Genomic DNA, 14,869 nt, shown 5'->3' on the forward strand with positions numbered 1-14,869 from the left:
TCTCACAGAGGTGGCAAGAACCCTGTATTTAAATGGTAATCGGCAACTGCTGACACAGGAACCTTGGCTCTTCCAGCCAAAATAAGAGGTTAAATTCTTTGGGTAGGTATCTCTGGAGTATGGAATACATCCTGTACACAGTCATTGGAGTCCTGAGATGAATCACAGAATGGGGAGGGTTGGTCATCTATTGCAACCCCCTTGCTGTCAGCAGGGACATCTGCAACTAGAGCAGAGCCCCAAACAACCTGACCTGAAATGTTTCCAGGCATGAGGCATCCACAACCTCTCTGGGCACCCTGGGCCAGTGTTTCACCACCCTGCATGTATTTCTTCCTTCTGTCTAGACTGAATCTCCCTTTTTTAGTTTAAAACCTTCTCCTGTCACATGAAGCTTTGATGGAGGGCAGAACAATTCCATACACTAAGTACTGCAGTAGGGGTGATCAGCTTTAAGTTCAACCAACAATTATAAGAGCACAAGTTCTATGAGGAGTGGCTGAGGGATCTAGGGTTGTTCATCCTGGAGAAGAGAAGGCTCAGGGGAGCCCTTATACATCCTTACAACTCCCTGAAAGGAGGTTGGAGTGAGGTGGAGGTCAGTCAAACCACCTGGATGCGTTCCTGTGTGACTCAGGTGATCCTGCTTTGGCAGGGGTGTTGGACCAGATGATCTTTTCAGGTCCCTTCCAACCCCTAACATTCTATGATTCTGTGATGTCTCCTCCCAAATAACAAGCAGTAAGACAGAGCAAAGTTCAAGTTGCACCAAGGGAGGTCCAGATTGGATATCAGGAAAAATGTCTTCACCATAAGGGTCATCAGGTGCTGGAACAGGCTGCCCAGGGCAGGTACAGGAATGCCTATCCCTGGAGGTGTTTAAAAGACATTTGGATGATTTGCTTAGGGTCATGATCTAACAGTTGTGCACATGCAGATGTTAGGTTATGGTTGGACTTGATGACCTTAAGGACTTTTCCAACCAGGTGATCCTATAAGAAAGACCAGATAGCAAGCTCAAAGCCTGTGTTCTTATGCTTTTAAAACAGCCACCTTGAGGAAAAGGCAAGGTTCAACTACACTAGCTGAAAATAAAACTTAGGAGAAAACCAAAATCTGCCTGCAAAGCTCCAACTGTCAAAAGGACCATAACAATATAGATAATTTAATACCATGTCTCCACAATGAAGTGGAAAGAAAAGCGCTGAAGAGAAATGAGATCATAGAATTGTTAGGGTTGGAAGGGACCTCGAGGATCAGCTAGTTCCAATCCCCCTGCCAGGGACAGGGAGACCTCACACTACCTCAGGCTGCTCAGAGCCACATCCAGCCTGGCTTCTACCAGCTCCCTGAACAACCTGTTCCAGTGTCTCACCACCCTCAGGGGGAAGAGCTTCTTAGATCCAACATTCAACCCCAGTTATCAAAAGCAGAACAGATGCCGGGATGCTTCATGTCACTGGCTGAGAATTCCACTACTACTACTAATCACAATAAATAGTGCTGGTTTATGCCCTGTAAAATAACTGCTACACACAGAGCACAACAGTCACCCAAAGGCTCCAAAGGCTGGAAATTATCTTGGAAGTTCCCTAGTTTCTCAAATTATTGGTGTGGGAAGAGGAGAGTAACAATGAAAATAGGCCAATTTAACAAACTCAACCAAATTAGTCTGTTTTTATTTGCTGCTCATACTGAAAGCTTTCATGAAGCTTTATTTTCACTGCTAGTACAGAGTGAAGAAAAAATGGCAGCATGTGGTCAAGGTTAAAAAAAAGGACAGAATTAATGTGGTAATAATTCAAAGATTAATCATAGAATGGCTCAGGTTGGAAGGGACCTCAGAGATCATCTACTCCATCCTCCCCACCGTGGGCAGGTGCACCTCTCAACTAGACTTGGGTGCTCAAGGCCTCATCCAATCTGGCCTTCAACATCCCCAGGGAGGAGGCATCCACCACCTCTCTGAGCAACCTGTTCCAGAGTCTCACACTGGAGAACTTCTTCCTAAGATCCAGTCTAACCCTACCCTCCCCCAGCTTCAAACCATTCCCCCCCCGGCCTGTATCTAGACATCCTTAGGAAAAGTCCCTCTGCAGCCTTCCTGGAGGAAGCAAAACTAGTAAAAAAGGCAAGTCAACTAGTGAACAAAAAAGTTGGTCTCAAGCCTACCTTTGTAGATCTTAGTGTTATCACACAAGTGAAGAGTGAAGTAGGTGTCCAAGAGGCGATAACCATTCCTATTGATAATGTTCCGTGCTGCGATGTTCCGGAGATGACGAAGCCGGCGCTAAAAAGAAGGGGGGGAAGAAAACACCAAAACAAAAGAGTTAAGGAACTTTCACAAGTTGAAGTTTAAGCCTGGTGGGTTTATTTGTAGTAAAGCATTTGAATGATTTCCAAGGCATTGTTGTAAATAAAAAACCACCAACCAGTGAGCACTGTTCCCTCTGGCAGAAAGGCCATGTGAACAATCACAGAATGGCTTTGGCTGGGAGGGATTTCAAAGATCATAGAATCACAGAATTGGTTTGGTTGGAAAAGACTTCCAGGATTGAGTCCAACCATCAACCCAACACCACTATGGCTGCTAAACCATGCCTCAAAGTGCCATGGCCACACATCTCTTCAACACCTGCAGGGATGGCGACTCCACCACCTCCCTGGGCAGCCTGTTCCAACGCCTGTCCACTCTTGCAGTAAAGAAATTGTTCCTAATGTCCAACCTAAATCTCCCCTAGTTCCAATCCCTCTGCTGTGGACAGGAACACTTTCCACTAGACCAGCTTGCTCAAAGCCTCATCCAGCCTGCTCCTAAAAGGCTTCCAGGGATGAGGCATTAAAGCAATTATGCTCATTCACTCTCAAATCCTTGCTCAGCTGTGGCTCTGATTTTAACTTTCAAACCTCCTGCATGCTTAAACCAGACTAGAATGAACTCAGCACTCAAACTTCCACTTCAAATACAGAAAGTTCTCACCAAATCTTTCCATGTCACTCTCAACCTATCAGTGAGTGTGTTGACAAATGGCTCCCTATCCTCTTCAGGTCGCCACAAACCACCTGCTAGCCTCAAACAGCTGGTTTAGTGCATCCTTTTACCACAGGCTTCATTTTACAGCACATTCCTTTCTCCCAAAAGCTTCCTTTGTAAATCTGGAGCCACCTGAAAATAAACATTCTTGCATTGACCAAAAGTGCATTTAAAATGCTTCTGAAACCAAAAGAGAACGTGGTCTGGTTGCAGCTTGTCTTAAAAGGCTTTTAACAAGTGTGACTAGCAGGATGAAAGAGGTGATTCTCCTTCTCTGCTCTTGCAAGACTCCACCATCAGTACTGAATCCACTTCTGGTACCCCCAGCATAGGAAGGACATCAAGTTGTTGGGGCAGGTCCAGGAGGGCAAGAAGATGTTCAGAGAGCTGGAGAACCTCCCCTATGGGGACAGGCTGAGAGAGTTGGGGCTGTCCAGACTGGAGAAGAAAAGGCTCCAGAGAGAACTTAGAGCAGCCTTACAGTACATGAAAGGGGCCTACAAGAAAGGTGGGGGGGGACTTTTTACAAGGGGTTGTAATGATAGGACAAGGGGCAATGGATTGAAGCTGGAAGAGGGGAGATTTAGACTGGAGATTAGGAAGACATTCTTTAGAGTGAGAGTGGGGAGACACTGGAACAGGCTGCCCAGAGAGGCTGTGGATTTCCCCTCCCTGGAGTTTTCAAGGCCAGGCTGATTAAGGCCTTGAGCAACCTGGGCTAGTGGGAGGTGTCCCTGCCCATGGCATGGAGGTTGGAACTAGATGATCTTTGAGCTGTCTTCCAACCCAGACCATTCTATGAATCCATAAATGGATGAACAGGAGTTCATACATGCTTTGGATCGCAGTCTGACACTTTGTGTCATTCCAGTGATTTAATCTATTTCCAGAAAGGAAAACTAAAGAAAGCTATTAAACTTCTATTCATGTGACAGACCCCAAACCATCCACTGGATTCAAGACTCTGTTTGTGAGTTTGACTGAGAACAGAGCCTGAGATGGGATGCCCAGATACCTCCAGTATATCTGTGCAGTATGAAATCACAGCACCATACAATCATAGAATTTTTTCAGTTGGAAAAGAGCTCTGAGACCATTGAGTCCAGCCACCCACCTAAAATCACCATTAAACCATGTCCTGAAGTGCCACATCCACACATTTCTTGAACACCTGCAGGGAAGGTGACTCCACCACCTTCCTGGGCAACCTAGTCCAATTCAAACCCAAACCTAAACTGCTTAACTTGAGATGGTCCTGATTTTCTCAGAAATGGGCATCAAGAATCTCAACAGAAAGATTAAACCTCACCAAACCCAAAACCACTATAAAAACTTGCACATTACTGCAGATCTAACCTTAAACTGGTAATTTTTATGAGCAATTTAAACACTCCTTATGAAATGGCTTGGAACAAACATTGCACTCCCTATAAAAATGATTCAGGTGTTTTATGTGCCATGATGTACCCTTTAATTAACTTCAGCAGCATACAAATTGATCATCTACCATGCCCATTTCTCACTTGATTGTTGATATGCCTATTCTTTAATTCCTTTTCAACCCAAAAGCACAGCCCATGTTGCATGTAACAAAGAGCAACTTTCTTCAGGTCTTCTCAGGATTGCAAACTAATTGTGTGACTGGTTTAAGTGGTACATTACAATCAAGGAGCCCATAGGTAAAGCCAAACAAGTCTCTTGTCCCTTACTACATGCAGTGTAGTCAGGAAAAAGCTGTAGGTGTCATAATCATAGAATCAGAATTGTTAGGCTTGCAAAGGAGCTCAAGTATCATCCAGTTGCAACCCCCCTGCCATGGGCAGGGACACCTCACACTACAGCAGGTTGCTCACAGCCACATCCAGCCTGGCCTTCAAAACCTCCAGGGATGAGGCTTCCACCACCTCCCTGAGCAACCTCTTCCAGTGTCTCACCACCCTCATGGGGAAGAACTTCTTCCTAACAGCCAATCTGAATCTACCCACTTCTAGATTTGTTTCATCCCCCTCAAGTCCTATCACTCCCTGACACCCTAAAAAGTCCCTCTCCCCAACTGTCTTGTAACACCATTCAGATACTGGAAGGCCACAAGAAGGTCTCCTCGGAGCCTTCTCTTCTCCAGGCTGAACAACCCCAACTCCCTCAGTTCATCCTCATAGGAGAGGAGCTCCAGCCCTCTGCTCATCCTCGTGGTCCTTCTCTGGATAGGTTCCAGCACCTCCAGATCCCTCCTGTAACAGGGGCTCCAGAACTGGATGCAGTATTCCAGCTGGGGTCTCACCAGAGCAGAGTAGAGGGGGGAATCACCTCCTTCAACCTTGCTGGCTATGCTTCCCTTGATGCAGCCTAGGATCTGATTGGCTTTCTGGGCTGCAAGTGCACACTGCTGGCTCCTGTTGAGCTTCTCATCCAGCAGCACCCCCAAGTCCTTCTCTTCAGGGCTGCTCTCCAGCCAGTCCCTGCCCAGACTATATCGGTGCTTGGAATTGTCCTAACCCAGATGCAGGACCTTGCATTTGGTCTTGTTGAACCTCATGAGGTTGTCATGGGCTCATCTCTCCAGCCTGTCAAGATCCTTCTGGATGGCCTCCCTTCCCTCCAGCCTGTCTGCTGCATCACACAGCTTGGTGTTGTCAGCAAACCTGCTGAGGGTGCACTCAGTGCCACTGTTCATGGCACTGACAAAGATGTTAAACAAGACTGGTCCCAGCACTGATCCCTGAGAGACTCCACTTGTCCCTGGCCTCCACTTGGACAGGGACCCATAACATATACCTGGACAAGTTGAGTCCTTATCTCTGTAGTTTGTGACTCTTCTGCATGCTTCAAAGTCTGGAATATATCCCAAAAATCACCAATATCTCATCCCAAACCAGCTGGATGAGGAACATTAAATGTGGGGCTGTGTGACCACAACACAGTTCAAGACTCAACACACAACAGGCAATGCCTGTGTATTTAAATCACAGAATGGCTTGGGTTGAATGGGACCTTCAAGATCATCTAGTTCCAACCCCCTACCATAAACAGGGACACATCTTACTAGATCAGGTTGACTCAATGCCCCATCCAGCCTGCCTTGAATATTTTCAGGGTTGGAGCTTCCACAACCTGCTCCAGTGCCTCACCACCCTCAGAGCAAAGAACAAGTGTCTAATCTAAATTGAGCTGCTTCCAGCTGGAACCCATTAGCCCTACTCCTGCCACTACCTGCCATCTCAAACTTAGACACCACTCTTCTCCTCCCTCTTGTGCCATTTCATGTCCATTCATCCTAGCTGATGGGGAACAATTTTATTGTTCGATTCTTTAGTACGAGGTCACGAAGGTAGAGGGACTTGGAGGCTCCAAATAAACCCCTCCAGTCTGCCCACTGCATTGCTGATGATATTAGATTGGATTATTCAGATTTCTTCTGAACTCTGCAGAGGCAGCATTCCAAGCTAATTAACCTCTCCTGCCCAAAGATAATTAGCTTGAGCCAGGAGACCATCTGCTACAACAACATATCCAAAAGACAATTCAAACAGGCTCTAAAATTCACAGAATCATGGAATGGCCTAGGTGGAAAGGGACCTCAGAGATCATCTACTCCAGCCCCCCCACCAAGAGCAGAGACACTTCTCAACTAGACTTGGCTGCTCAAGGCCTCACACAACCATGCCTTGATACTCCCAGGGAGGAGGCATTCACAGCCTCCCTGGACAGCCTATTCCAGAGTCTCACCACCTTCATACTGATGAACAGAACTTCTTCCCAGGATCACAGCATCACAGTATCACCAAGGTTGGAAGAGACCTCAAAGATCATCAAGGCCAACCTGTCACCACAGACCTCATGACTACACCATGGCACCAAGTGCCACATCCAATCCCCTCTTGAACACCTCCAGGGATGGTGACTCCACCACCTCCCTGGGCAGCTCCTTCCAATGGCGAACGACTCTCTCGGTGAAGAACTTTCTCCTCAGCTTGAGCCTAAACTTCCTCTGGCACAGCTTGAGACTGTGTCTTCTTGTTCTGGTGCTGGTTGCTAGAGAGAAGAGACCAACTCCCTCCTGGCTACAACCACCCTTCAGGTAGTTGTAGAGAGCAATGAGGTCTCCCCTGAGCCTCCAATCTAAATCTATTCACCCTCAGCTTCAAACCATCCCCCTTGTACTGTCTCTAGACACCCTTAGGAAAAGTCTTCTCCAGGCTGAGCAGCCCCAGCTCCCTCAGCCTATTCTAACAGCAAAGGTGCTTCAGCCCTTGGATCATCTTTGTGGCCTCCTCTGGCCTCGCTCCAACAGCTCTATGTCCTTCTCATGCTGGATGCAGGATCGGAGGTGGGGTCTCAGCAGAGCAAAGGGGCAGAATCCCCTCTCTCGCCCTTCTGGCCACACTCCTGCTGATGCTGCTGATGACATGGCTGCCTTCTGGGCTGCCTGAGCACACTGTTGGCTCATGGTGAGCTTCTCATCAATCCACACACCCCTAAAGTAGCACTTTAGGGCTACTCTCAACCCACTCTGCATCCAGCCTTCATCAAGAGTTTGTGGCTGTTCCAGGGCGAGAAGGGAATTGTCAAACCTCTGTTAAGTTTTACTTCCTGCATGTTCCGTATCATTTTTTGCTCAAGTTATTACAACAGGCAAAACAAAACCCCACTGTGTGCTAGTTCAGCTCTCCCTGGCACAGCTAAGCCAGCCTGCTGCCAGCACTGCTTCTTATGCTCTAGCATCATCTTCCTCATCTGTGCCACCATAAACAAGCACTTGTGCAGCTGCTCAGTGAATCGTGACGGGGAACTGATCTGGATGACAATTAACCACTGCTCTTGCTGGGTTAGTTTCACCAGATCAGTTCCTCAAGACGGCTCACAAGGTGGCTGTGTGAGCAGCTGTGCTGATGAAAGAGGGCACAGTGTGAAAGATTTCATTTTCCAGCTTGGGCTCTGCTCAGTGAAGGCACTTTCTGAGGTTCAGGGAAGGTTTGCACAGCCATCAGAAGGCTGACGGGGAGAGTTAAGTGTCAAGGTTTGGGTTGCAGAAAGGCTCTGGCTTAGACTTTGCAAGATCCAGGTCACTGCTAAATGTTGTGTGCATCCTTGGGGTGCAGTAAGAGGTGGCACCTGTGAGGAGGAGTGGACAGGACAGGTGACCCTAAATTGACCAACAAGGTATTCCATAATATGGATGTCAGCTTCAGGATCACAAAGGTCAAGCCTCTTCTTCAGTGCCCACAGACAACTCTGTCCATTATGCCTTCAACTCTGATCCCTGTGTTCTTGTATCCAGTTCTGGAGTCCAATTCCTGAATCCAGTTCCCACCTGATGCAAAGTCCAGTGAGGGACTTTCCAGGTGCTTTCACATCATCGGTGGTGATGGCAACATCACTGCCATCAACCATTCATCATTGGTTTCAGTCTAAGGGAAGGCAGAGGGGTTCATAGCATCTGTCACTCCTCTAGTGGTTATCCCAACCCTAACCTTTGAGCATCTGAAATGAAACCTGCAGCTTCAAACAGAAGCAGAGCTTGGTACAGCCTGGTACTTCTACTAGCCAAGAAAAAGCAGCTCACAACATGGTATCAGCGCATTTCAAACGCAAAAGCAAATCTCCACATGAAAGAAGCTGAGAAATAATTAGGAGGTTTAATTCCCTTTTTTGTTTTAATGTTCAAGAGATTGTCCAATGGAAGGCTACAAGGCTGACGAAGGGACTGGAATGCTTGCCTGATGAGGAAAGGTTGAGAGACCCACGGCTGTTTAGTCTGGAGAAGAGAAGGCTGAGAGGAGATCACAGTATCACCAAGGTTGGAAGAGACCTCAAGGATCATCGAGTCCAACCTGTCTCCACAGACCTCAGGACTAGACCATGGCACCAAGTGCCACATCCAATCCCCCCTTGAACACCTCCAGGGACGGTGACTCCACCACCTCCCTGGGTGGCACATTCCAATGGCGAACGACTCGCTTGAAGAACTTTCTCCTCACCTCGAGTCTAAACCTCCCCTGGTGCAGCTTGAGACTGTGTCCTCTTGTTCTGGTGCTGGTTGCCTGGGAGAAGAGACCAACCCCTTCCTGGCTACAACCACCTTTCAGGTAGTTGTAGAGGGCAATGAGGTCACCCCTAAACCTCCTCTTCTCCAGGCTAAACAACCCCAGCTCCCTCAGCCTCTCCTCACAGGGCTGTGCTCGAGGCCTCTCCCCAGCCTCGTTGCCCTTCTCTGGACACATTCAAGTGTCTCGATGTCCTTCCTAAACTGAGGGGCCCAGAACTGGACACAGGACTCAAGGTGTGGCCTAACCAGTGCTGGCCACACTATTCCTAATGCAGGCCAGGATGCCATTGGCCCTCTTGGCCACCTGGGCACACTGCTGGCTCATGTTTAGGCGGCTGTCAATCAGCACCCCCAGGTCCCTCTCTGCCTGGCTGCTCTTCAGCCACTCTGACCCCAGCCTGTAGCTCTGCATGGGGTTGTTGTGGCCAAAGTGCAGCACCTGGCACTTGGACTTGTTGAATGCCATCCTGTTGGACTCCGCCCATTTGTCCAGCCTGTCAAGGTCCCTCTGCAGAGCCCTTCTGCCCTCTAACTGGCCAACATCTGCTCCTAACTTGGTGTCATCTGCAAATTTGCTGATGACTGACTCAATCCCCTCATCCAGATCATCAATGAAGATGTTAAAGAGCATGGGGCCCAGTACTGATCTTACTGATGTTTATCATACACCTGAAGGGTGGACATCAAGCCGAAGCTGCCAGTCTCTTGTCAGTGGTGGCCTGTGATTCAACAAGGGGCACTGCATACAAACAGAGACCTAGGAAGTTCCTCCTCAAAATAAGGAAAAAAACTTCTTTACAGTGAGGGTCAGAGAGCCCTGGAGCAGGCTGCCTAGATTGGTTGCAGAGTCTCCTTCCCAGGAGACTTTCAAGACCCATCTGGATACATTCCTGTGTGACCTGCCCTAGGTGATCCTGCTTTGGCAGGGGGTTTGGACTAGATAGAATAGAATAGAACAAAGCAGGTTGGAAGAGACCTTCAAGATCATCATGTCCAACCTATCATCCAACACCACCTAATCAACTAAACCATGCAACCAAGCATCCTGTCAAGCCTCGCCCTGAACATCCCCAGCGACGGCGACCCCACCACCTCCCCAGGCAGCCCATTCCAGTGGGCAATCACTCTCTCTGTGTAAAACTTCCTCCTAACCTCCAGCCTAAACCTCCCCTGATGCAGCTTGAGACTGTGTCCTCTTGTTCTGGTACTGGTTGCCTGGGAGAAGAGACCAGCCTCTGCCTCACTACAACCTCCCTTCAGGTAGTTGTAGAGAGCAATAAGGTCACCCCTGAGTCTCCTCTTCTCCAGGCTAAGCAACCCCAGCTCCCTCAGTCTGATCTGGGGATCAGACACTACCACTACCACTTACAACCACTACCATTCTATGAAATGGTCTCACTTCTCATTACAAAGAAATTTGACTTCTTTTTAATAGAAGAATTAAGAAATTTTTCCATCACCAAGGGTGATTTCCACCCGAGATGAGATGTTCTACAACCAGAACAGCCCTGGTGAAAAAAACAACCACCAACAATCAAAGTGCAAGTGGCTGCAAGATATTAGTGCTTTTGCAGCCTTGTGACTCACATAACTCAAACCCAACCAGCTGTGTTTGCAAGCTGATAGGGCAGGATCTGCTCCCATTAAAAAGATAAGCAAGTTATGCAAATGAGCAGAGATAATTCTCACCACCACCTCCTCAGACACTTGCCAGTCTATCAGCAACACAGTGCTGAAGATCTCAGACACTGCACCAAGAACCTTCCTGAGGGAGGGGTTCAAGAGGGGATTGGATGTGGCACTCGGTGCCATGGTCTAGTGATGAGGTCTGTGGTGACACGTTGGACTTGATGATCTTTGAGGTCTCATCCAACCTTGGTGATACCGTGATACCCCACCCCAAATCAGAGTGACTTTTCAGAGGAGCACTGGTTTAGATGAGCTCAGACAAGCAGAACTGTTGCCTTTAAAAAGAATATTTAACTTCTTCATCAGCTCTGAGCTTCCTGCAGGCAGCCTGAGCTGGTCAGGTTCACTGCTCTTCAGAGCAGCAGAGCAGGTTTAGCAGCTCACTCTAGGGGGGTTGTGATACAAGAGGTTCTTTTGACTGCTACAATTGCCCGTGTCCTTTGCAAATCCCAAGGAAGTTAATGGAGCAGTGAAATTACATGGTACAGCTTTGTATAATTTGATTTAATTGCCAGCCTAACCTGCAAGTGGGTAAAAGCAGCTGCTGTATAGCAACTCTGCACTGTCCTGCATGAACAAAATGAGTGCTTCCTCCTTCTACCTTGCCCACAAACCAAGAGAAGAGACACTACCATTTTCCCTTGGAAGAAATTCCAAGTAGCCACTTCCATTTGGCCCTGATGGCCAAGAAGGCCAATGGCATCCTGAGGTGCACCAAGAAGAGTGTGGCAAGCAGGTCGAAGGAGGTTCTCCTTCCCCTCTGCTCTGCCCTGATGAGGGCACATCTGGAATACTGTGTCCAGGTGTGGGCAACTGTGTCCAAGGAGAGGGACTTACTGGAGGCAGTACAGGAAAGGTCTCTGAAGATGCATAGGAGACTGGAACATCTCTGATGAGGAAAGACAGAGAATTGGGGCTTTTTAGTTTGGAAAAGAGAAGGCTGAGCAGGGGGACCTCATCAATGCTGAGCAATACTTCAAGGGTGGGTGTCAGGAGGATGGGACCAGGCTTTTCTCAGTGGTGTCCAGGGGCAGAACAAGGGGGAACAGGCACAAACTTGAACAGAAGAAGTACCATCTAAACATGAGGAGGAACTTCTTTAAGGGTTATGGAGCACTGTCCCAGGCTGCCCAGAGAAGTGGTGGAGTCTCCATCTCTGGAGTGATATTCCAAACCCACCTGGATGTGTTTCTGTTTGACCTCCTTCAGATGAACCTGCTTTGGCAGGGGGTTTGGACTTGATTTCCAGAGGTCCCTATCAACCCATACCATTGTGTGATTCTGTGATTTTAAAGACAGTGTTGAAGATAAGGATACCTATCACAAGTTCCAAGCATACAGGTACCCCTAAGACAGAGAAAGGCTGCTCATGAAAGCTTTGGAAGAGAGCAGAAAAACAGAGTATACCATCAGGTTTCACCTCTCATACCTGCAGAGCCACAAACCTGGCTTCCTGGAGCTCACCAGTAGTATCTTGACAGAGCTGCTACAGAGTACAGCAAGCCCATCTGTGCTCAGCAACAACCAGCCTCTCCCCAAAGTTAAAAGGCTTCCCCCCCTCTCCCTTAAGCACAGCATTCAGCTCCCACCACTGAGGAATGATTATCAGTTATTTCATGTAACAAGCCTTCCTATTCAAGGACTTTCTGGGAACCTCTCCAGATCTACCTCAGGCCATAAACAAGTCAGACTGCTACAGAATAAAAGTATTTCAATCAACAGCCTTGTTCATACTTTGCCTCTCATCAGATGACCTAGGACTCTACAGTCTACCACCACATCTTCTGAGGTTTAAAGGATTGAAACTGCCTGGTCTCTTCATGCTTTAGTTCCCTCAACACTAGGATACCAGAATCCTAGAACCACAGAATTGTTTGACTTGGAAGGGACATGATCTCCAGAGGTCCTTTTCAACTCCCACCACGCTAAAATTCTGTGCTGGACATTCAAAGGTCATCTAGTCCAACTGCCCTGCAGTCAGCAGGAACATCTGCAATTAAAGCAGGTTGCTTGGAACCCCAAAGAACCTGACCTGGAATGGTTTCAGGGATAAGGCACCTACCACCTTTCTGGGCAACCTGGACAAGTGTTTCACCACTCTCTGCATAAAAAGATGTCTTCCTTCTCTCCAGTCCAAATCTCCATCTTTTAGTTGCAAACTATCAGCCCTTGTCCTGTCACAACAGGCCCTGCAAATCAGTCCCTCCTCATCTTTTCTCAAGTACTGGAAGGCCACCTGAAGGTCTCCCTGGAGCCTTCTCTTCTCCAGGCGGAACAACCCCAACTGTCTCAGCCTGGCCCCGCAGCAGAGGGCTTCTCACCCTCCCAGCATGCTTGAGGCCCCCTCTGGCCTTGCCATGTCCATGTTTCTCCTGTGCTGAGGCTTCCAGAGCTGCCCCAGCACTGCAGGTGGGGTCTTAGCAGAGGGGCAGAATCCCCTCCCTGCCCCTGCTGCCCACACTGCTGGGGATCAGCCCAGGACAGGGCTGGCAGTGCTTGGTGCTGGCTCATCTCCAGCTTTTCACTCACCAGCACCCCCAAGTCCTCCCCAGGGCTGCTCTCCAGCCCTTCATCCCCCAGCCTGGATCAATAGTGGGGACTGCCCTGACCCAGGCACAGGACCATACACTTGGCCTTGCTGAACCTCTTGAGTTTCACATGGGGCCACCTCTCCAGCTCACCCAGGTCAAAAGAACAACTCATCTGGGATTTGAACACAGGATCTCTCATATCCTAAGACTCACACCCTGGACCAACAAGCCAACAACAAAGCTATGCCCTTCTTTTTTTCTGTCTAACAATCTGCTGTCATCAATTAAAAAAAAAAGTATCACAGCAGAGATGGAGAGGGTGGAGGAAGGGAAGAAAAAGCAAGAAGTTAGGACAGAGAAGTACACTGCTGTTAACAAAAGGTCTGAACCGTTCATGGGACCACAGGAGAACAGCAACTACCTACAACAGCCTGAAGTATTCATGGAATTCCAGAATTATTTGCTCAAGGTCACATAATGAGTGGCAAAACTAAGCATAGAGAGCTCTGACTCCTCTTCCATCTTAACCACTCTATTCTTCTCTTACAAGAATCTGATGACCCTGGGAAAAAAAAATAGTGATGTAAACATCTCCAAGCTGGATGAGAATGGAGCCAAACACCACGCTGCTGTCTTCACTACTGATCTATCACACTCAGCTAGTGCTCAGGCTCCCAAGAATGAGTTGTGAAGCTCAGGTCATTAATACAAGCAACAGTTAAGCCTATTCTTCATCACATGAAGCAGAAGAGATGATCTAATGTCTCACTGCTGGGAAAAAGAGGGAGGTCTGTCTTCTTTCTGTCCCACATCTGCCTCTTCCCACCCTCGCTCTCCCAGTAGCATATTCTGCCCTCCTCAGCACAGTTTTTGTTCATAGAATCACAGGATGGCAGAGACCTCCAGCAATCTTCAAGTCCAACCCTGCTGCCAAAGCAGGATCACACAGGAATGCAGATGGGTCTTGAAAGTCTCCTGAAAAGGAGACCCCACAACCTTTCTGGGCAGCCTGTTCCAATGTCTGATAACCCTTCCCTGGAATGACTTGAGGCTGTTTCCTCATGACTTGTCACTTGCTGCATGTGAGAAAAGGCCAACCCCCACCTCACTACAACTTCCTTTCAGGGCAATGTAGAGAGAAGTGAGGTCTGCCCTCAGCTTCCTTTTCTCTAGGCTGAACAATCTCATTTCCCTCAGCGGCTCCTCATCAGCCCTGTTTTCCAGACCCTTCACCAGCTCTGTTCACAGTATCACCAAGGTTGGAAGAGACCTCAAAGATCATCGAGTCCAGCCTGTCACCACAGACCTCATGACTAAACCATGGCACCAAGTGCCACATCCAATCCCCTCTTGAACACCTTCAGGGATGGCGACTCCACCACCTTCCTGGGCAGTACATTCCAATGGCTGCCCTCCTCTGAATATGCTCCAGCACCTCAAAGCCCTTCTTGGAGTGAGGGATCCAAAACTGAACTCAGTATTTGAGGTGCAGCCTCACCAGTGCCAAGAGCAGGGTCCCCTGGTCCTGTTGGCCACACTAGTCCTGATCCAGGCCAGGATGCTGGACAC

At 48.3% G+C, this 14,869-nt stretch overlaps 1 protein-coding gene across 1 annotated transcript in view; it reads right to left on the reverse strand.

Moving 5' to 3' along the window:
• UVRAG (UV radiation resistance associated) overlaps window positions 1-14,869 on the reverse strand; it is a 176,622-nt gene that overhangs the window by 141,465 nt on the left and 20,288 nt on the right. Inside the window, exon 2 of the mRNA XM_009902903.2 lies at window positions 2,173-2,290. Coding sequence (XP_009901205.2) covers window positions 2,173-2,290 — 118 coding nt within the window. The remainder of the gene's footprint in view (window positions 1-2,172; window positions 2,291-14,869) is intronic.

Source organism: Dryobates pubescens, chromosome 10 (genome assembly GCF_014839835.1).
Source record: "Dryobates pubescens isolate bDryPub1 chromosome 10, bDryPub1.pri, whole genome shotgun sequence".
In the NCBI taxonomy this organism is placed as follows: Eukaryota; Metazoa; Chordata; class Aves; order Piciformes; family Picidae; genus Dryobates; species Dryobates pubescens.